The following is a 23548-nucleotide window of genomic DNA, read 5'->3' on the forward strand; positions in this document are numbered from 1 at the left end:
GAGATGTTACTGCTGGAGGATTGAGATACAAGTGTATCAGACACTAGAGGAAGGCCTGTGTGAGGATAAAGAAGGTTTTGAGAGGCCATGGAAGGACTAGGGAGTTGTACTGTCAGCAGCTGTTACATAGGAGGCACTATAGACAGCTGCAACCACAGGCCGTGGGCTGGATCCCGGAGTAGAGGGCGGCCCACGTTCCCCCCAAACCTCCCAACTCCTGATGAGACACAGGAGGAGTTGACCCAGACTGTGGGGAAGATCACTGAGGTGAGCAAATCTGCCAATAAGCACAGGACCCACCAAGGTAGAGGAGGAACTTTGTCACAATACCGAATTAGGAGCTGCTGGGTCTGACCTCTTTTAAAAATTTACCTCATAACTTTCAATTAATAAATGCACCAAAATTGTGAAAGTAAATTGTTTTGTAATCAGAATGGATTTGATTACTTTGTCTTCATTTTTTTTTTTAAAAAAAAAGGTCTGTTCTGCACTCAGTGTGTGTTGTTCTCATGTCTTTTCACTCTAAAGGAAACAAGAAAGCACACATTTGTAACTGTTCTTTTAGCTACAGAGCCATGTCATATTTTTCTACATTTCCATTTAAAATCAATGGATTTTAATCCTACTCTGCTTTTATTGGCCAGGTACCATCATGCAGGCATTTTCATTTCCTGGTAGAAATTTGTACACAATAACAAATGACTAGACCCCAACGTTATTGAGTGATGTATGAGATGGCCATGCTGCCTCTGCCTTGAATCTATCCATCATTTAGCATTCAAAGTCTGGTTTGAAATAAAGGTGGACTTTTATTGTTGCAAAACAAAAGTGTGGTCCAGCACATGCCTTTAAATTAAAAAATATATATTTTCTTTTCCGAGAAATTGCTAAAAAGAATATATGCTGCTGTTCTCAGAATTCAAGAGCAGATAAACATGATCGATTACAGATTCTCAACTGGTGTAAACTGGAGTAGGTCCATTGACTTTGACGAAGCGATTGCCTGCCTTCACTGGAATTCTAGCAACGTACATCAGCTGAATCTCAGGCCTATAGATTTAAACGGAGTGGAGGATTTGGTCCATTGACATCTGTGATTCTATGGCAATTTACGTCAGCTGAGGATCTTCATCAAATTTCTTTCAGTTAATGGAAATTAATTTTTCAACCCCTCCTTTCCTGATTAATAAAGATACAGGGGGCAGTGACATGTTTGACAGAGATCTGTGGTGTGTTTTGGTAAGAAACGATGGATGAATTGATGAACATGAAGTGTTTTAGTTAAAACAATTTGCATTTGGCACAAGAAAACAACCCACTCTCTTGTTTTGTCTCCCCTAGGTGATAAAAGCTGTGGAGGAGGGCTACCGTTTGCCAAGTCCCATGGACTGCCCGGCTGCTCTTTACCAGCTAATGCTCGACTGCTGGCAGAAAGATCGGAACAGCAGGCCCAAATTTGACGAAATTGTCAGCATGTTGGACAAGCTCATCCGTAACCCGAGCAGCTTGAAGACACTGGTTAATGCGTCGAGCAGGTATAAATTCAGGCCATTTCCATTTCTCCATGCATGATTCATGTCATAATACCCTGGCACTGAAATAGCTCTCACTCTCCAATCTGTGCAGACCCTGGAGGATGTACCACAAGCTTCATTGTGTCCAGAATAGTTTTCCCAAATCATCTCTTTCTGTTTAAATTGGCAGATACATGACCAATTCAATCACGTTATAAATGCATCTATTCTGAAATTATCATGATCTGTCTTGGAGAAGCTTGAGTTTCAGCTGTGATTTACGCCCAGGGAAAGGGAGGGCAGGATTTGGCCTGTAAAGTATATATGAAACATCACTCAAATGATCTCTCTGTTGACTTTATCCTGGTAATATGAATAGGAAAGAAATCCTTTAGGGCAAATTCTGGGGATTAGTAAAGCCAGATGCATTCCTACCCTGATATAACCTACCACAATCATTCGGAAGTCCATTAGTGTTTGCTTCCATTTCTAACAGATTATGAAACACTCATAAATCCATGTGGTTTCCAAAAAAAAGGTGCACAATTTTATAAAAAATATTAAGAGCCAGCATGCAATATTAGTATGAAACATGATAAATGCAAGCCTACAATTAAGGTCAACGTGGTAGGAAATAGAAGGATAAATATTTTGGTAAATTCCTGCCAACCAGTCATCTCAGATAACAATTTTACCACCATGGCAGAAGCCTGGGAAGAATAACTTTTAATTATGGGTGCATTGCATTTTTCCTCTGCAGTCTTATATTACTTCTTAATTATACTGCTACACTGATTTACACCAGCTGAGGATTTGGCCCTGACTTTGTAAGAGTTGAATTTTCATCATGGGGAGGATATTACAAAAGTATTTATATTGACGAGACTAACTGTAGCAACAGTCTGGAAATAAGCAATATGTTGGGAACAGTTCAGTTGGCACCATAGCCCAGATCCTAAAAGTTAGACACAGACCTCCAGGAGTTAGGTTCCTAAATACGTTTGAAGATAAGGACCTATGAGGCAATATTTGTTTATTGGGGTACATGTCATTTTTAGATACAAAGTAGGCATGATTCTTCAGGCTTCTTCCCATGAATCATTAACTTTCTGAGGAAGCTATTGGAGAATGAATCTTATTAGCAATCAGTTGTAATGTCATTCCTAGCACATCTGCATAAAAACGGTTTATGATAGCATAAAATGTGGAACTTTTCTCTTTCATTTTCAGTTTGGAATAATCATTTTGGGGCATGTTGTGTAGTGATTCATGCACTGCTGTATCAGAGTGTACTAGAGAAAGTAAAAATTGTCAGTAAACCATGTCTTATAGGTGCTAAGCCCTTTGCTGATGTGTTAATGCATTTACAGTTTCAAACAATTGCTAATATCTACTAATGTGAGTATTGCCAAAGAGAATAGTGTATCTGAACAGCCATTTTTTTGTGGTCAAGTTCCCTTTACCCATATCATTCTGTATCCATAATAGAACATTACTGAATCAATCCTTAGTTAAATGCAATGCAGAACTAAATGATGTTTTCAAACATAACATATTCTGTATTAAAAATGTCCCATTAATACAAATACAAGAGGAAACAGTGACATTACAATGTGTGCACAGCAGTAGATTCCTCATGTCTTTAATACTGAGAATCCACTTTTTTGTTCTGATTAGCAAGAAAATTTGAATCACTTCTGTGTTTAAAACGTCATGTAAAAGCATTATGCTGTTGTTACTGGCAATATTTACATTTTATTGGACCCTTCAGTATAGCCATTAAGTTAACAAATAATACTAATGTGATCATAAAATATATGAAGATTCCTGAAGTGCTAAATAATATAATATCCTGGATGTTCTTCCAGTCAGGTACATTTGAATTGAATTTACATGTTCAGGGCTCAACCCTGCAAATGCTGATACCTGTGGATAGCATTCCACAGGGCTATATTATTATTAGGCAGCATGGCCTAGTGGATAAATCACTAACCTGTATTTGGAAAGCATGAGTTCCATCCCCAGCTCACCTGGATGACTTTGGGCAGTCCTTTCACCCCACTGTGCCTCAGTTTCCCCATCTGTAACATGAGAATAATGATACTGGTCTCCTTTTGAGGTCTACTATTGAAAAGCGCTGTATAAGAGCTAGGGATTATCATTTACATTGCAGTAATACCTAGTGATCAACCAAGAATGGGACCTCACTGTGATAGACACAGTACAAATAGTTCTGTTGACTTCAGTGGAACAACTCCCATGACCTAAGCTACTTGAATAATAGGCCAAGATTATTATAATTTTGTTTGTTTGTTTTAAATGGGTGCCTAAAGCCAACCTCCTGAGTCCATGGCCTGATTTAATCAATTTCTGAAATCACTGGAAGTGCTGGGTGCTGGGCACTTTTTGAGAATCTTGTCTGAGTTCGCAGAATCAGGCATTTATATTCTAACCACAGACCAGTCTGGTTTCTCAGTACTGGGGAATATGATTTGTGTTTGCCTTCCTCCTCCTGACGTGCTTAGAAATAGATTTTGGCTTCCGGGCTCTGGACACTTTGATTTAGGAGAATGACAAAACTGAGGTCCTGAAGGTATGCAGTTTTGAGCAGTTTACTCCTAGGAGCCGGGACCACATAGAAAGGCAGCCTCCTTACAAATGAGCAGTACTACTGACAAGTGCTAACAGCATTGTTCTTCTGAGGCCTTCTCCTTTGTGCTCTTGAAAGCAAAAGAATGGTGCGAAGAGTAATGCTGCAGTGAATAATGTAAACAGATAAAGAGGCAGGTTGTGATCTGTGCAAATTCTTGCTTATCTGGTCCGATGCTTTCATCTCTTCTTTTTGCTGGTAAAATAGTTTAAAGGGCAGGATTTCCAAAAGCTTTCAGCGCTGGCCTAAGTGCTCACACCAAAATCAATGGGAAAACTCCCATTGACAGGAGTATTTAGACTACCCTTGGTACCCTTACTCATATTGAGCAATACTTACTCCCATGTGTAAGTAAGCAGACTAACGCAACTGATTCTATGACTAAGCAACTCTTGATGTAATTAAGGGCACAAGTATCCGGTTTATCTAGGAAAGTGCAATCTAAAAACATTTTAAGTGAATGATTGGTGTTGGGCACATCTTCAAATTGACCTTTTGTTTGTTTTAGAGTGTCAAATTTATTAGTAGAACATAGCCCCTTGGGAAGTGGCACCTACAGATCCGTAGGTGAATGGCTGGAAGCCATCAAAATGGGACGGTACACGGAGATCTTCATGGAAAATGGATACAGTTCAATGGATGCCGTGGCTCAGGTGACCTTGGAGTGAGTAGTTTTCTGATCGTTTTCACTGGCTTTGTTGGAGTTGGGGAGAAGACACATTGATTTAAATGTAGTAGAGAGATCTAGGGGAAGGGAAAAGAAAAAGGGAAGCAATTAACTGTTGTGCGCAGTCAGCAGTTTCCAAGGAAGCTTCGTCTTTTATAGCCTGTGTCGATGATAACAAATGCATGAGAGGGTTGAACTTACGGTCACTGTGCTTGCAGCCAATACCTTGGCTCCTTTACTAAAATAAATTTACACTTGAGTTTGAATAACTGACAAACCATTCTCTGGCATAATAGCAATGGGATTATTATGGGTTGCTATTTTTTTTTTTTAAAAAAAAAGTTCTGTTGCTGGCACAGTTTTATACATGTAAATACAGTGGGGCAAGAATGTCCTCTTGCTGAGTGTGCTTTCACACTGGTGTGACTGGCTGCAGTGGAGTTCCTCCTCACTTACACCACTGTGAGTGGGGAGTCAGGCACAGGAAGTGATGTCATAGCATATGATTTTTACCTAGAAAAGATACAAATAAATTTAGGTACAATTGATATGGCTGATTTTGCAACAGTGACAAACTGAGAAACATTAGTCAAATCTAGATCTGTGTAATAAATGCCCACAGCTGGATTCTGAGTTCTGAATCCTGACTGTGTAAAGAGGTTTTTAATTGGCCATAAATTACATTTAAGCTGCCAGAGGCCTTAGTGTAAATATGAATCAGGCCCAGAGTGTGCATGAAAAACATCCAGTCCAAAACATAGCTGCTAGCAGGAGAATTAGGATCATTTTGATCATTAACTGTACTTCTGTATCGTATATAATGTTGCAAGGACAACTCAGATCCTACACTAGAGCCCAGCCCGAAGCTCAACTCCCGCATGAGGTGTCAGAGTTCTGCCCTCAGAAGAAGCTATCTCCACCATGCAGAATTAGGCCCTGGGTGAACAGTTTTGGGGACCTTTTATGTGTGCATGTGTATATACTTCTGAGATCAGCCTGATCGGCTCAGACTGAATCCACGGCACTACAGTCATGTGGTAAATGCCTTAGGGCTATTGGTGAACTGTGTGCTATTTTTTTAAATGGCGTGCATTGTTTGTGTAATGATGTCTATGCCTTATCCTGTCACTTATTCAAACTGAGCGTAGAGAGTGTGTTTCCAGAGGGATTAAATTGAAGTCAGGTTATCACAGATGTTGAATTAGAATGTAAAGGAATATGACCCCTTGTGATCCAGAGGTGTGTGCATAGACACACACACACACACACTCTCTCTCTTTCTCTCGCTGTCGGCCAATATCCCTATTGCATCAATTTAAAATAAAAAAAAACACCCTATTTTCCCAGAACCTTAACGTTTTTCCTACCCTGCAGCAAGGGAGTCACTTTGTCACAGGAACTGTTTTGCTCAGTGGAATTCACCCCGCAGGGTAGAAAATCCCCCCACAATGTAGGTAGGATTTTAAGCCTCCATGAGAGTTAAAATAACATTAAAGAGCAGAGGTCAAAATGTAGCAGCGCCTCTCCTCCCACTCAGGCCCTACTTGCCATGTCCACAGTCCTAATATTCCTCACCACCCCTACAATCTCGAACCCCAGTCCTGCAAGCACGCTCTTGTTTAACTTCGTGCACTGTGAGGTAGCATCAGCATCTTATTTATTTGATTATTTGTATTTTCAGAGCACCTTAGGAACCTCAGTCCAGGATCAGGTGCAGGGGATGGGACTAGATCACGTCCTGAGGTCCCTTTCAGCCTGACATTTCTATGCTTCTGTGATGATTTTGTTATGCCCAGCACCGCACAGACATAGATCAAAGACTACAGTTCCTGCCCCGGAGAGCTCACAATCTACACGGCAGAGGGGACATACCAAGAGCACCAGACAGAAATAGGGTTGGGGAAGGATGGCTAGAGTTGAGCAGAAAAGTGGAAGGTGCTAGGATTATTCCCAGTGCTTAAAGTTAAGCACGTGCCTAAGATGTCCAGGTGTGGTGGTTCGCCCACTCACTAAGCCCACAATCCCAAGATACTCCACTCTCACCGTCCCTGCCTTCCACCACTCACCATGTTAAGTTCTTCCATATTTCTTCAACATTGTGTCATATGAAATGGAAGTAAAACCACACCCCACACTGGTTTGTATTTGCACCTAATCAGGGTTTAATTCATCAGAAATATTTGATCACCGCTACATGAATACATGGTTATGGCCCACCTCAACATCTACTAAAATGAAAGGGGTAGGTAGTTCTCTGCCCAACAGGAATTATTTGTAAATATAAAATCAACAAAGTAAATGAAGCCTGCTTATTTTTTCTTTAAGCAGTGACCCCCTCTATGTCTCTGCCCTCCCCAAGTTCTCTGTGCTGTTTCCCCATGTCTTTTTCGCTTCCCCCCGCTGCATGTATGTGGCCAGCTTCTAAGACTGGATTTTGCATCCTTGAAGCCAATGGGAGTTTTGCAAAGACTTCACTGAGTTCAGGATCTACCCTTAGAGATGATTAGAAGACATATTTCATTTTACATGAAATATGGCAAAGCAAGAGATTTTTTTAAAAGTTGTTTTGTGGAATTTTTCATCAAAAACCTGCGATGTTTTCACTCAGGTGGAAATTTCCTCACAAAATCCTATTGTGCCAAAATGTCATTATTTTCATGGAGAAAAGTTACTGTGGATCATTTTCACCCTGCTCCACCATTTGCCATCACAGGGTCCCCACTTCCTACATGCTTTCCTCTCTACTTCTTGCTGCACGTGGTGTTTTCCTGTTTATACCCATCCTTCTCTTTGTGATTACTGTCTCCTTTGATCTGATCCCTTTCCTTTCTTGTATTTCCTTTCACCTCTTCTCCTTTGTCGTCTTTTCTCCCTTCCTCTTTCACTTCTTTCCCTCTGAGTTTGTTCCCTTTCTTGTTCTCCACTTACCCCCTCTTCCACTTTTCCTTTCCCCTCCTTCCTGCTGCAGTTTCCTCCTTGCCTCCCCCTACCAATCTCTTGCTGCTTCCCCAGCCTTTCCTCCTCCTGGTTCAGCTTCTCCATTCCTTTCCTCTGCCCTGCTCCACTTCACTGCTGCTGCAAACAGAGGTGCCAGAAATTAACAAGATCGATGGAGTGCTGTTACTTCAATGGATCTCACAGACACCTTGTTAAATTCATTAGCTGTGCTGCCCGTGCATGTAGCAGAGCAGCACGGGACACAGAAGTAGAGGTTAGAAGAATGTGCCAGGGGATCAGACAAATGCAAACCAGCCCTGTCCAACCCCCGAGTAAAAAGCATCTGATGCTTCATGGATAACTCTGGAAAATGTTCCACTGTGGGCGGCAGCCTTTATCTCCAATATTCCTGTGCTTCTCTCTTCTCGTTCCTGAAAATGTTTATGTGGAAACAGGCCCTGTGGGTGAAATTCTCTTCTGCACCAGGTGGGGTGATCAAATGTCCTGATTTTATAGGGACAGTCCCAATTTTGGGGGCTTTTTCTTATATAGGCGCCTGTTACCTCCCACCCCCGTCCCAATTTTTCACACTTGTTGTCTGGTCACCATAGCACCAGGGTTTGCTTGGAATATGGAAGCTGGGGAAAACAATTGTGGCTCCCTGATACACTGACTTGATCTGCCCTGGGAAGTCCCTCACTGAGTTTATAGCAAGCTTGGAAATGCTCTAAACTCTGCCCGCTAGTAACAGTATCCTAGGGCCCCATACCAACACTGTGTTGGGATGGGACAGTATCAGGGTCTATAGTCCCTTTACTAGCACTGCCACAATGCGTTAGTGCTCAGCTGGCCAAATTCAGCTGCCTTGAAATCCCTTCACAACCCCAGAGAGTATCGCAGGCTTTTTAATTCTATTTTTCTGTGTTTGACTTTTTAAACTGAAAAGAAAGATCCATGTTATATTCTGAAGTCGTGTTTTTGTAAATAGCAACTACTTGGCCGTTCTTCCAAACTGTAATGATATATTTCAAACTATATCCACACTGCTCCTCCATATATTCTTATGGCCATTAAACTAGGGGTTCTCAAACTGGGGGTTGTGACCCCTCAGGCGGTCAGGAGGTTATTACTGGGAGGTCGCAATCAGTCTCCACCCCAAACACCGCTTCACCTCCAGTATTTATAATAGGATTAAATATTTGTTAAAAGTCTTTTTAATGTATAAGGGGGGTCGCACTCAGAGGCTTGCTGTGTGAAAGGGGTCCCCCAGTACCCTCAGTACAAAAGTTTGAGAACCACTCCCTTAAACAAAAGAACGAGCCCTTTCTCACGCATGTAATTTCAATGAAGTCAATGAGACTATGTGCCCGATCGATTGCTAACCAGTGTGAATAAGGCTTACACAACGGAGCCCTAAGAAATATCCATGTAATGTACTCTTCATTAAAATCAATGGGGAGTTTCCTTTAAAATTGAGTTGCACACTATTTCTATGCTTAGTTTCCATAAATCACATCACCAGCTGGTATAAATTGGTAAAGGTCCCATGACTTCAGTGTAACTATACCAGTTTATGCCTGCTCAGGATCAGACCCTATCAAGGTATTTTTGTGAGCAAATAAAAAGCAGGGAATCTAGGTGCTCCCACAGGTCCAGCTGGGTTCTGAGACAGCTACTGCCGTTGTACAATCTCACTTTACACTTAGAACACAGGCTACCTTGGTTTGGTCAGATAATCTGCACTCAAGTCAATGGTGTTTGAGAGAAAATTATAACAGGCTAATTGGAAAAAACAAAACAAAACAAAGCAAAACTCTGTGATATCTTTTATATATGTTAAAAACACAGGTGGCCAGATCCTCAGCTGATGTCAATTAGCAAATCTCCATTGACTTTAATAGTCCAAAATGAAAATTTTCAAAGACTGAGGTTAGATCCTCGGCTGGTGTAAACCAGCATTACTCCTTTGAAGTCAACAAAGCTAGACTGAATGACACCAACTGAGGATCTGAGACGTTGTTTCTCAAATAAGGAAAGAAATGCTTTTCTGGCTACTAATGTGGATCCATTCTATAATTCTATAGGTTCTTTAATTGCTATTAGTAAAAAAAAAATGAACTTGGGAACACACAGCATTCTTTACTGTTTAAAAAGGTTATTATTATTTTTTTTTGTAAAAAGGGACAACAAAATATTTTGTACAGTGCAAATAAGAATTCAGGTTAAATGTTACACGTCATTGTCAATATAGGCTACTGTTCAATATATTCCAGAGCTGGGACTTGGGGGGATCAGGTGAAAATAAGAGCATTTGAAAGTAGTTTTCATTTCCCAAATTGCACCAGTAAAGCATTCTTTAAAATACAGAGGTCTTCTCCAAACACTATCTAAGATTGTAGATGCAAAATTCAACCTGTATGGTGACAGAGGTGGAGGTTAGATAGAAGAGAGCTGGACCGTCCCAGCCCAATAACACAGAATAATATAATTAATGTGAAATAAAGAGAACTGTTCTACATTCCACTGGAAAAAATATATTAAGCCCCCTCAAAGACTGTGACCAAAATTTTTGAAAGTGACTAGTGAGTTTGGGTGCCCAACTAGAGTCATCTTAAACGGGTCTGATTTTCAGAGAGCAGCTGCTCAGAGCTTTCTGAAAACTAGGCCTCGTTAAGACATCACAAGTTGGACACCCAAAAATGGAGGCCCCTGAAATCACTGGTTACTTTTGAAAATCCGTTTCTGTCCTCTCACCAATCAAATAAAAATCTCAACTACCACCAATGGCAGGTTCAAATGAATTCATGTGTCCCAGAAATGACTCCCTGCTAGCAGCAAATGGAAAATTAAAAACCAAAATGCTAATGTGAATATCGCCCCAAGTCCTGAGCTCTGCCTGCTTAAACAAAGACCTGAAAATGAATGTGTTCAAAGAGTGATGTCTACATTTAGTTCTAATTCTTGCAAAGGGATGAATCACCTTGTGAAAGGTGGAGCCTCACCCACCAGCCCTTGTTTCCGAATGGATATCAGACTTGAAAGAAATGCGGATTGGAGAAGGCCTGCTCTTTAAACTTGTGGACCAGCTAGTGACTTTGAGTGTGTCTGGAGCTCTTTCATTACACAACAAGAATAACCTGACCAGGACAACACTCAAGAATAGATAGACCATGACTTGATTCTAATCTGGCACTTGATCGGACCTATTACTAATGAAATGTGGACTACTATCCCATATCTTTTGAAAAAACCTGTATTTGCTGAATCTCAGGACACCTGGAGGGTTGTTATTAATTGAACAGCTATGAATATTTGTAATGATATGTGTTGTGTTGCTTTGCATTGTAGTTTTTCTTATACAATAAAATTAATTATTAATTTTTTAAAAAAAATAATTTGAATGACAAATATTCAAGGATTCACCTGCTCTTGCTGCTTATTCTTACCTTAAAACCCCAATCCTCAGTTTGTGACATCATGGTTATTTCCAGAGGAACCAGCTCTGATCTTGTGATGATGCAGGGAGGGAATAATGAAGAAGAGCAGATGAACTCTTAAAAAAACAAAGATGCTTATTTCATTCACAAGTCTCTAGTTAGTGGATGCCTAATTCCCGTATATCCTCTGAAAATCCCAGCCTAAGGAACCAATCCATACACTCTCTCTCAAGTTGTGTGGTACCTGGAGCAGTCCCATTGATTCCATAGGACTAAGGTACCACACAACCTGAGTAAGAGTGACAGAATCTGGCCCTGAAATGGAAAACAGCTGATCTATGCGGCCAGGTTGTGAGATGCTGAGTGCTGAACATTTCTGGAAATCTGCCTTCTTTACTTAGTTGCTTAAATGGAAGCTCAGCTCTTTTGCCTTGAATTTGAAAATCTGCTCCATGGTGTATAAGCAGAACTGTCGCTGAATAAAGTGTTTTAAAGATTTTTCTTGCCCAATCTTTAAGGATAAGAATTCGGTTAATGGAAGTATAAGCTATAGCACAGTGAAAGAGACCACCGCATTGTCCCGAACTATGTTTGGAGCTGGGCTTTCAGGACAGTGTCTATTCCTGAAGCATATGCCATCTGTGGTGATGTAAGGAAGGAGCTCCATGGAAAGAGCTAAGGACAAAACAGCAATTTTTGCTCTGATTTCCTTGACTTTGGTCTGTTGATGTCAGATCATTAACACAGCTGTAGCACACAGCTTTGAACTCATGTTTATTTTCATTTTCAACTATAGACCGAAGAAAGGAAATGAAGAAGGAGAGCACTCTTAACGGTGTAGACATGGCAGCTGCATTGATACTCCAGGGCACCTATTTTAGTAAATGGAGGCTCAATGCTTTTGCGCTTGCACAGATTCTTAGATTCATAGATTCTAGGACTGGAAGGGACCTTGAAAAGTCATTGAGTCCAATCCCCTGCCCTCATGGCAGGTCCAAATACTGTCTCTACCATCCTGGATAGACATTTATCTAACCTACTCTTAAATATCTCCAGAGATGGAGATTCTACAACCTCCCTAGGCGATTTATTCCAGTGTTTAACCACTCTGACAGTTAGGAACTTTTTCCTAATGTTCAGCCTAAACCTCCCTTGCTGCACCCGCAATCCCCAGGATCCTGTGTGCCATTCCTGGACACAGGTGAATAACTTGATTTGCAAATGGTTAGGCAGCCATTTTTACACATTCAGTTGCCTGATGCCTGTGCCCAGTGGTTGGCGCCTGGGTGAGTAGGGGAGAAGGTGAAGTACCTTTTAAAGATTTGGGGAAATATTTTCAAAAAATGACTCAGTCCCATTTTCAAAAGCAACTTAGACCCTCAGGAACTCAGAAGAGCCTAACTCATTTATGAAAATAGGACTTTTAGAATATGTCTACACTGCAATAAAAAACCTGAGGCACCATGTCTCAGAACCCAGGTCAATTGACTCAGACTCATGGGGCTTGGGCTGTAGGGCTAAAAATTGCCATCTAGATGTTTACACTCAGACTGGAGCCCAGGCGCAAGTCCCTGTCCCCCACGGGGTTTCAGATCCTAGTCTTCAGCCTGAGTCTGAACATCTACACTGCAATTTTTAACCCCCAAGCCAGCTGCCCCAGGCCAGCCTCAGCTGTGCCACAGATCTTGTATCACACTGTAGAGATACCTCTAGGCTTCTTAGGCCTTGTCTATACTTTAAAAACTACAGCAGTGCCACTGCAGCTACACCACTGTAGCGCTCCAGTGTCGACAATACCTGTGTCAATGGGAGGGATTCTCCCGTCGGCATAGGTAATCCACCTCCCTGAGAGAAGGTAGCTAAGTCAATGGAATAATTCTTCTGTCAACCCAGGGTTGTCTACACTGGAGGTTATGTCGATATAGATACGTCTCACAGGGGTGTGGATTTTTCACATTCCTGAGAGATGTAACTATGGTGATGGAAGTTCATAGTGTAGACCAACCCTTAGGTGCTTTTGAGAATGTCACCACTTGCCTTGTAATGTACAAGGCAACATTAAATAAGTCACGGATGTTCTTTGAGTGATGGTCCCTATTGTATTCCACTGAGGGTTTACGCATGTACACCATGAGTCCAGAGCTGGAGAATTTGAAAGTAGTGGTGTCTGTTGGTCTGCACATGAGTCCTTGCTTCACCTCATTGTTTCATCTGAGGTAATAAAAGGAGGAGTCGACCCACTGCAATTCCGGTTCCTTCTCACTGATTCATAGTCCAAGTCAGAGCTGCTAGTGTCCTCTTATCTCTGACAAACCCAGTTTATAGTTAGTTTTCTAGTTTTTGCTGTTTTTAAAATAGTTTAGTTTTTAGTAGCAGTTTTAGTAGAAGGGAGGCCATTGGGGAATTTGTTTACTAGTTCCCCCTGGGGTCACAGTTTCTTTTCTTTCCCCATCCCTCCCCCCCAATTCCTTCCTGATGTAAGTAGTAATGGAATAGTGCAGACAACAACAGCCACACTCCACCCCATCGGATAAGGAGGGCAAACGCTTAAACTTTCTGGGACGCAAAGTCTTCCCTCTAGACTTCAATTTTGAATTTCAAACTACCAGGCCTTGTTGGCCAAATATGACTTCCTCAACTATAGACAGTTGGAGGACTTTACTGAAAAGCTGCCTCAGCAAGATCAAATTTGTCTCCAGTCTATCTTGGAGGAGGGCAAACTGGTGGCAAACCACTGCAGTTGGCTGTAGATGATGCGGATACCTAGTTGTACTCTATAGCCATGGGCATTGTTATGCAGAAGGAATCCTGGCTGCCCTCATCCCGTTTCCCCATAGAGGTGCAAAATACCATTGAGGATCTCCCTTTCAATCATAGAATCATGGAATATCAGGGTTGGAAGGGACCTCAGGAGGTCATCTAGTCCAACCCCCTGCTCAAAGCAGGACCAATCCCCAACTAAATCATCCCAGCCAGGGCTTTGTCAAGCCTGACCTTAAAAACCTCTACAACGAAGGAGATTCCATCACCTCCCTAGGTAGCCCCATTCAGGCTTTCACCACCCTCCTAGTGAAAAAGTTTTTCCTAATATCCAACCTAAACCTCCCTCACTGCAACTGAGACCATTACTCCTCGTTCTGTCATCTGCCACCACTGAGAACAGTCTAGATTCATTCTCTTTGGAACCCCCTTTTCAGAGTTGAAAGCAGCCATCAATCCCCTTCATTCTTCTCTTCCTGCAGACTAAACAATCCCAGTTCCCTCAGCATCTCCTCATAAGTCATATGCTCCAGCCCCCTAATCATTTTTGTTGCCCTCTGCTGGACTCTTTCCAATTTTTCCACATCCTCCTTGTAGTGTTGGGCCCAAAACTGGACATGAGTCCCACCGGTTTAATCTGAAGACCCATGATTCCCTCCACTCCCTCAAGGATTTCAGAGCCACACTTCAATTGCTGGGTATCCATACATCTGCATTCAAGCAGAAATTCTACCACATGCCACCTACTCAGTGGTTCAGGACTCCCCAGTTCTTCCATCAAAGACCATACGCATCTCCTCATAAAAGCGAAAAGACCCAACAATCCCGGTCTCCAGACTCCCTTTCACAGTCTTCATCATCTTACGTTAAATCCTCTCAGGAACAATATTTCTGAAAACTGCTAGAAAGCCATCAACCACCATGCAACAAACGCATGGAACAAACACTGCCATGCAACAAACCCATCCCCTTTGGGGGTCACCTTGCTCTCTTTTTTACCAGCTTCAAGAGCAATAACAATGGACAAGTGGGTCCTGGATATCATCCACTATGGCTAAACAATCAAGTTCACCATGCTACCTCATCCACATCCTCTACCCCAATCCCTTTTCAGGGACCACTCTCATGGCAGCATCTTTGCTCTAGAAGTAGGTTCCTTACTACAAAGGAGAGCAATAGAGTTTGTTCCTCCAACTATCAGGGAACAGATTCTATTCGACTTAATTCCTGGTACCCAAGAAGAAGGGCAGGTGGAGACCAATTCTGGACTCCCACAGCCTGAATCGCTGCATCTGCAAGCCCACGTTTCATATGGTCACTTTAGCAGCCATCATACCATCACTAGAAAAAAGGCATATGGTTTATGACTCTCAATATGTGGGCCATCTGTTTTCATATAGACATAAATCCACCACACAAAAGATTCCTGAGGTTCATTTTGGGTCTTTAGCATTTTCAGTACAGGGTCCATTTGGACTCACTACTACTCACTGGGTCTTCAACAAAGTTTTCTCTGTAGTGGCAGTTCACCTCAGGCACTCCAAGGTATTTATTTTTCCCTATCTCAACAACTGGTTACTAGCAGCATGATCCAGACGAAACTCGAATCTAGACCTCCGGGTTGCTCAGATTCCTTTCTTTCCTGGGAGTCAAATGTCAAAAAATCAACTTTTGATTCCCACACAGTCCTTGGACTTCATAGGAGCCTCCATCAATTCAGTCACAGCCTGAGCTTATCTATCAAGGGACAGATTCCAGACGCTGCAGGAACTCATTGACCAAGTAGTCAACAGTCTGTCCCAGTCAGGACTTGCTAATCCATCCTTGACCACATAGCAGCCTGCACATACATCACCGCCTTCACTCACCTCCAACTTCACTTCTTACGGATGTGGCTTGAGCATTTTTACTCACCTACGTGATGTGCCATGGACCTTATGTTGTCAGTCTCTCCATGAAGTGCTATCTTCCTTCCAGTAATGGATCCCGGAAGGTCTGTACAGGAATCCCCTTCCTCTCATCCTCCCAGGACAGGACGATCCTCATGGATACACCCCTCAAAGGATCAGGAGCACACATAGGAGACCACATGATGCAAGGGACATGGACCCCTTGGGATTCCAGGATGTGCATCAACATTCTGGAACTCTGGGTGGTCTGAACATGTCAAGCATTTCTCCCATCCATTTGCTCCTATCATGTTTTTAGGAAGTTGGACAATACTACCACCATTTATTACATCAACAAACAAGTTGGCACAAAATTGACTACTCTATGTGCGGAAGCAGTCTATCTCTGGGACTGGTGCATTGCCCATAAGATCCTGTTGTTGGCATCCTATTTTTCAGGGACTCAGAATGTGATTGCAGTGTCTCTCAGCAGAAGATTTGTCACTAAACAGGAGCTTCATGATTCCAGGCTAAATGACCTCTTCAGCTAATGGGGGTCTCCAACCAGAGACCTCTTTGCCTACCATGTCAACAACAAATGCAGTACATACTAGTAAAGGCAGGGTGTCAGTATCCATTCTCAGGGCGATGCCTTCATCCTCCATTGGTCGGACCAGATCAGCTATACCTTCCCCCCTCTTCTACTGCTCCCACAAGTTCTCCACAAGAACAAGTGGCAGAGAGCCACAGTTCTTCTGATCACCCCATTTTGGCCGCTCCCATTTTGGTTTCCCAACCTTCTCCACATGTTGGCCCACCCCCACTACACCTACCTGCTTTCCAGGAACTGCGCAGCACAATGGCAAGATTAGACATCCCAATGCACAGATGTTTCACCTCAGAGCTTGGTATTTGGAAGGGCATCTTCTCTAGAATGAGAATATTCATCGGCAGTGCAAGACATCCTTTCGAGCCGCAGGAAAGAGACAAATCAAGAATCCCAATTGGGCCAAGTGGAAACACATCACTTCCTGGGCCCAGCAGAAAGGGCTTTCCCTCAGGGAAATGGACATTCCTCTTCTTTTGGATTACCTCCTGTTCTGGAAGACATCAGGGATCTCCATCAATTCTCTCAAGCGCCACATAGCAGCCATCAGTGCCTTCCACTCTCCCATGAAAGGACACTTCATATTTACACAACTGTTGACTACCATGTTTTGAAAAGGTCTCCTCAGGACTTTCCCACTCAAACCACCTATCACTCCCCAGTGGAACCTCAACCTCGTTCTATCAGCATTGATGAAACTGCCCATAGAGCTTCTGGCTTCATGCTCTATGTACCTCCTTTCCATGAAAGTCACCTACCTCCTGGCTATTACTTTGGTAAGAGCGGTAGGTGAACTTGGGGCCACAATGGCAGATCCCCCTTTCACCATGTTTCATAAGGACAAAGTCTCCCTGCGCCTACACCCCAAGTTTCTACCAAAGATCATATCCTGGTTTCTTGTCAACCAACCCATACACTTATCTTCTTTCTTTCCAAAGTTTCACGCGACACCTTCTGTCTGCAGGGCCTTGGCCAGGAAGTCCCCTAGACTGTTGATCGATTTAACTGAGAAGTTTAAGGGGCAGGCAATCTCCACACAGAGGATTTCCAAATGGATTTCGGGGTGTATTACACTCTACCAGTTGTTAGAACTGCAGCTACCCCTTGGAGTGAGAGCACATTCTGCAAGAGGCCAGGCATCAAATACAGCCACCCTCCACAATCTCTTGCTTCCAGACATGTACAGAGCAGCCATGTAGTGTTCGGTAAATACCTTTGCTTCACACTATGCCTTGGTGCAGAACTCTGCAATGGATGCCTCATTTGGCTTGGCTGTCCCTCATTCAACTGTTTCATCCTCTTCCTCACACTTTTCTCTGAATTAGGTACTGCTTGTCTATCACCTCAGTGGAATACAATAGGGACCATCATTTGAAGAAGAAGAGGAAGTTACTTACCTGTAACTGGAGGATCTTCCAAGATGTGTGGTCCCTATCTGTATTCCAGTCCCACCTTCCTTCCCCTCTGCTGTAGATCTGTTCGATTCGCAGTGGAGAAGAAATCGTAGATGTGGTCAGTCCTCCCTGCCCTTTATCGCCTCTGATGGAACTATGACGTAAAGAAAAGGTGCGTGCATGGACTAACAGACACAACTACTTTCAAATTCTCTGGCTCTGGATGCATGGGAACATGCATAAACCCTTTGTGGAATACAGATAGGGACTACACATCCCTCCAGTTACAGGTAAGTAACCCTTGTCTTCCTCTGCTCTACCTTACTGCTGCCCTTCTTTATAACCTTTCAGATAGCTAGCACCCACTAGGGCACTAGGAAGGAAAACTTCCGTGGAAGCTAATGTGATTTGTAAAGATAAGCATGGACTGCTTTCTCCAAAGGGCTTGTGGCCACACCTTGTGCAGATAGAGGAGCACCATGACATCTCTCCCCTGCGCTGGGCTGGTACCATCCACAATCATGTCCAATGGCTTCATATATAGCAGAATCAGGACCCTTCACTCCAATATTTGATTAATAAAGTAGATCCCCTGGAGACAGCTTATACTCCGAAACGGGAAACTTCTGTATTTTTCCCAGTCTCTCTCTCTTTTCAATCAAGAGGTATATTGGGTTATGGAGGGTATGTTATGGCAAGGGAAAAGAGCAGGGTAGTAAGTATCAAAAATTCTGGACTGGATTTGGGAAGAGAAAACCAACTACTACTCTAGTTTATGAGGGAGTTTTAATATTGGATTAATAGAATTGCATATGGAATGCAAACACTCACTAGCGTTTCAGGCTGGCTGGTCTGTATTGCATGGCTGGAGCAGAGTGATACTATCAGAGAAACTATGAATGTGTTAAATATTTGGGGCCAGGTTTCCAGAAAAGTTAAGCTCCCATTTTAGGTACTTTTAAGTGAAGGGTCTGGATTTTCAAATGCACTCGTCCCCCGACAGTTCCCATTGAAAAAAAAATGAGGGGAGGGTTTTGAGCCTTTTTAAAAGTTTGACCCTACCATCCTATTTCTGGTGTACATTACCAGCTGTGCTGTGTACTGAAAATAAATCACCTATTGCAATGGCATTCCCACCTGTTTCTTCATTATTAAGATTGCTGTGTCGCCTGCTGAACCATTTTCACAATTCAGTGAAGGCTAGAATGAAAGGTCTGTCTCAGAAAAAGTTAGACACTTTTGCAGCCATTAAAAGTCCTTTGTTCCAAATAGCGAGCATGCAGTTGTGGTTCCCTGACCTCTGTCGCATGCAGGTTGTGACTTCCTTTATGAATCTCAGGCACCAGCTAAAAGGTAGCAGTGTAACTAAACAAAGCGGGCTTGTTCCAACTGAAAAGGCTGAAAATTTGTCAGTCTGTGAAGGACAGATCTAGCTTTCCCTTGGACAGGATTACTTGTTAAAATAGCCATGTTAGTCCTGTTTGTTTTGTATACAAAACAGTTTTTGAGATACAGTCTGATTATTGAGCACAGAATCCCTATTGTCAAAATAACTCTGCTCCCATTTAGCCACCTGAAGGAAGCAGCCAGATTTTGGGACCTGCTGAGTGCCGAGCGATTTGGAGAATCTGGCCCTCACAGTGATCAGTATTCTTCTCAAGGGGAGGGATTTTCAGAAGTTCCTGAGCACAAGTCCCAGTGATTTTCAGTGCTCCTAAATTACTTGGGCACTTTCGAAAATCCCATCCAATGTTCTCATGAAACTCCCATTGGCATCAATTGGAATTATATATGTGTAGGAAAAAGGAGATTAGAACCCTTATATCATAAAAATTGCTACATTAATTACTCCAGACCTGATTTAGAAGGCCCTTCACAGGTGGAATTCTAGAGTTCCTCCCATAGGAAGGCTTCAGGATGGGGCCCCTCATCCATTCATTATCATTGATAAGTATTCTAACAATCATGTCATCTTATGTCAGAAACATAAATACACATGACTGGATCCTTCCCTCCCAAAACATTAGCATAAATAATAGCCCTAAAGCCATATTATGGCATAATTTTTACAGCAAAATTCCCCATTCAAATTGTTCTCCTTAAGAAAATATGAAGTCCTAATAGGATCTTTAATATTTAATTCATTTTTAGGTAAAAGAGCACTTTCTTCTGCTTAATGCTGGCACCTACTGGTGGAGACAAGCAACAAAATCTTTATACATACTACAGAATTTCCCAAGAATCAAGCATGGTTCATTCAGCAGCCTCTAACCCAATAAATTGCCAGCAGATTATCTGGAGGCTTGTCGTTTATATCCATATAATCCATTAAGATAATTACACTGAGCCCCAAAAGTCTGTCGCCCAGACTGGAAGGTGTTTCTCAAGGAGTGGGAAGTCTGAACTGGATATCTCTAGTGTGCTGAATTGCTCCTGTGGTATAAACGAGTCCACTTGGGTTTTGGCTAATACACATATCGAGCAAAACAGCTTGATTAAGAGGCTGATTTTCAACTAGTGCAGCCCCCAGCGCTCTCACTGCAACCAGACATTTCTGTATGTGTTTGATAAAAGGAATAAAGCTTTGGCTCTCCAATCTGATGAGAAAATTAAAGCCAGAGGCTATGCCATCATTTTGATGTATTCACTGTAATCTGCTCAGAACATCAGCTGAAGGAAATAGTTTCGTCTGGTGCAACGTTCAGATCAGATGTTTCACATTTGCACAGTTAGGTCCAACATTTTCAGAATGAGAAGATCAAAGTTTGGCTCCTAGCTCCTTATTTAAGCTCTGGTCTGCTATATGTTCCTGGCAAATTACTTCACTTCTCAGGGTCTGAGATTTCCCCATCTGTTTTAAAAAAAAAAGAAAAAAAAAAAGAAAAAAAAAGGATAATGATACCTCCTTTGTAAAGCAGACTGTGATCCATGTACGGTAAGCATGAGGTGTTAGTATCACTATCCATTTACAGCACCTAAAAGTTCTTATATACTGAGATCTGCCCACAGTAATCAAGAGAACCTACATGTGCTTTCTCCACACAGGGATTTGAGGCGGCTTGGAGTGACACTTGTTGGTCACCAGAAGAAGATAATGAGCAGCCTTCAAGAGATGAAGGTCCAGTTGGTGAATGGGATGGTGCCATTGTAACTTGGTTTTAAAGTCACTTTCTCAAGTGATTGACCCTGCACTTTGTAAACTAGCCCTGAGATTTATTATAAGAAAAAAGAAAAAAAAAGGGAAAGTCGGTTATTTCTATAACTGAAGGACATTGGCTGGCCTCTGCCGCATAATTTGTAATCAGTGTTTGACTAAAATTTTCCTTTCCTTCCTATTTGTGTCTTCATGAAGTAAATGTAACATGCATGGAAATGGATCTACTGTACATGAGGGTAACCATTTTCTTATGCTTCAGCAACAACAAGAAGAAAAAGCCTTCCCACCACACTTTGTCTGTACATGGAATATATAGAGAGCACCTTTATATACTGAATTATGGCAGCACATGTTAATACTTCCAAGGACTTACTTGAATGGAAAAGTTTTGTAGCCATTCATGGGCTAAGAAAAGCTGCAGTTTACTGAAGTTTACTTCGAGTCTTAATTGTCTACAGAAGTGTATTGAAGAGCAATATGATTAGATTATTTCTTGATAGATATTTTGTTTTGTAAATTTAAAAAAATGCTGTTACACAGCGTTAAGTTATAGAGACTAGTGTAGAAACATGTTACTTGTTCAGTGGCAAATACAATACAGGGTGTATATTTTTCCCCCTCTGTGTTATAAAGTTCCTTTTAATTTGCTCTTCTGGGAGATGAATACATGAGTAATATGTATATACTGTACAGTTTGCTACACATCCAGGTACAAGGATTTTTGGTTAGATTTGGTTTTGGTTGGTTTGGTTTGGGTTGTTTTGTGCTACCACTTTCTTGTATTTTTGCTGCTCTTTGGTTCAAACAACATATAACAACAAAGCTTTCAGGAGTTTTAATTACATATGTGAGGTCACAAGCATGCGTTTCAATAAAAGTCATTTCTCCCTCTATTTCTACATGAGCTCTGGATATTAAAGGGCAGATTTCAAAAGCATAAATGGGAGTTAGCCATCCAACTCACATTGACTTTCAATGGCAACTGGGTACCTAATTTCTTCTATACCTTTGAAAGTCTCCCCCTAAAATATCTAGCCTGGCTCAGCACTCCTGTGTACTGTAACCAATCTGCTGCAAACGGACTTAATCTCAGGGACCCATGTGCTTCCAAGCCAGCTGGGTCTGGGTGGAGACTAGTCACTGTTTTTAGCTCTGGGTCTATAGAGCATACTCCCAGGCTCAGACCTCTTGTCTTGAGCCCTTCCTTGGCTTGTCAGTCCACCACCCTAGTCAATAAAACCGGTGTCTCTGACTTCCCGAGCCACTCAGTTGCTTACACACGCTCGCCCAGAACTCCACTGAGGCTGTGGATTCTCTGGGGTATGAGGTTAACGCCTTAAAGGACAACATGGCAAGGAAGCAGGGAGCACAAGCTTAGGCAAGGAATCTCTTCACCACAGACACTTTACTCTTCAAAACATTGCAGTTACAGAGCATCAGAAAATAACGGAAGCCCTGAGTGCTCCATTATTCTGATCTTACTGCTCTTGTGAGCCTGTGGTCTGGACAAAGTCCCTCCTGCCCTCTTGTTCCACCAAGCCTTTTGTTCTGTGGTGATGGTCAGTCCCCCAACTCAGAGCAGCACCCCTTCTTAAGTGCAGTCTCTGTCTCCTTCGCCCAGGTGCTCCTCTGGAAAGCTTATCCCTCCCCTTCATCAGGCTGCAGTGTAGAAAAAACATTGTTCCATTGGGTCAGCAGTTGGGAGACAATCAAAGTGGACAGCCCTAGACTGCCATATTGATGCTTTCTCCTAATGTCCCTTCAGTGAGATGTCAAGCAGCTTTCCTGGGTAGGGTGTCTGCAAAACAATTCAATAACCTGCCCTTGGTTAAGGTTAGGCTTGTGTTCGGCACATGATACAAAATGGAGTTCCTAACACAAGATGGAGGTTACAATTTGATTCTTTGCAGTGTGGTAGCCATGTTGATCCCAGGATATGAGAGAGCCAAGGGGGGTGAGGTAATCGTTTAATGGACCAACTTCAATTTGTGGAAGAGACCAGCTTTTGAGCTACATAAAGCCACACCCGAAGAAGAGATCTGTGTAGCTCAATAGCGCATCTCTCTCACCAACAGAAATTGGTCCATTAAAAGATATTACCTCCCCCACCTTGTTACAGTTTGATACAGACATGTCCCACTCTGTCCCAAAGCATACAGGAGCAGAAGGAGAAATGTGCTCAATTTGATAAATGCAGTGGAATCCTATAGTAATGAAGTCATTTGTTTGAACATGCAAAATGTAAAGCACGGGTGCTGGGATTTTCAAAAGAACCTGTGGGAATTAGGCACCCAGCTCCCATTGAATCCCATCTTGAAACAATGAGGGATTTTATTTGTATTTCTGTATAGATGGAATTCTCCAATTGTCCATAGTAGGCCTCAAAGTTCGTTTTAAGGAAAAAAGGCTCTGCTAAAGATAGAGATTGAAAGACTTGCTCAAATGATGGCAAATATTTTTCATTATTCTAGGGAATATTAGTTGCTTATGTGGGTTGGATAGCATCTTCCAGCATTCTTTCATGAAGATGATATCC

At 42.2% G+C, this 23548-nt stretch overlaps 1 protein-coding gene across 14 annotated transcripts in view; it reads left to right on the forward strand.

The window, feature by feature from the left end:
• Nucleotides 1–23548, forward strand: part of EPHA5 (EPH receptor A5) — a 404174-nt gene that overhangs the window by 308402 nt on the left and 72224 nt on the right. For 10 of the 14 annotated variants that reach the window (XM_032805216.2, XM_032805221.2, XM_032805217.2 and 7 more), the window contains 3 exons: nucleotides 1342–1535; nucleotides 4673–4828; nucleotides 20901–22480. In XM_032805216.2, the coding sequence (XP_032661107.1) occupies nucleotides 1342–1535; nucleotides 4673–4828; nucleotides 20901–21006 (456 nt within the window). In that variant the 3' untranslated portion in view covers nucleotides 21007–22480. Of the gene's footprint in view, nucleotides 1–1341; nucleotides 1536–4672; nucleotides 4833–10737; nucleotides 12243–20900; nucleotides 22481–23548 lie in introns of those variants that run through there. The other 4 variants (XM_032805218.2, XM_032805220.2, XM_032805223.2 and 1 more) reach the window with 3 other exon arrangements.

Source organism: Chelonoidis abingdonii, chromosome 5 (assembly GCF_003597395.2).
Source record: "Chelonoidis abingdonii isolate Lonesome George chromosome 5, CheloAbing_2.0, whole genome shotgun sequence".
NCBI classification, from domain to species: domain Eukaryota; kingdom Metazoa; phylum Chordata; order Testudines; family Testudinidae; genus Chelonoidis; species Chelonoidis abingdonii.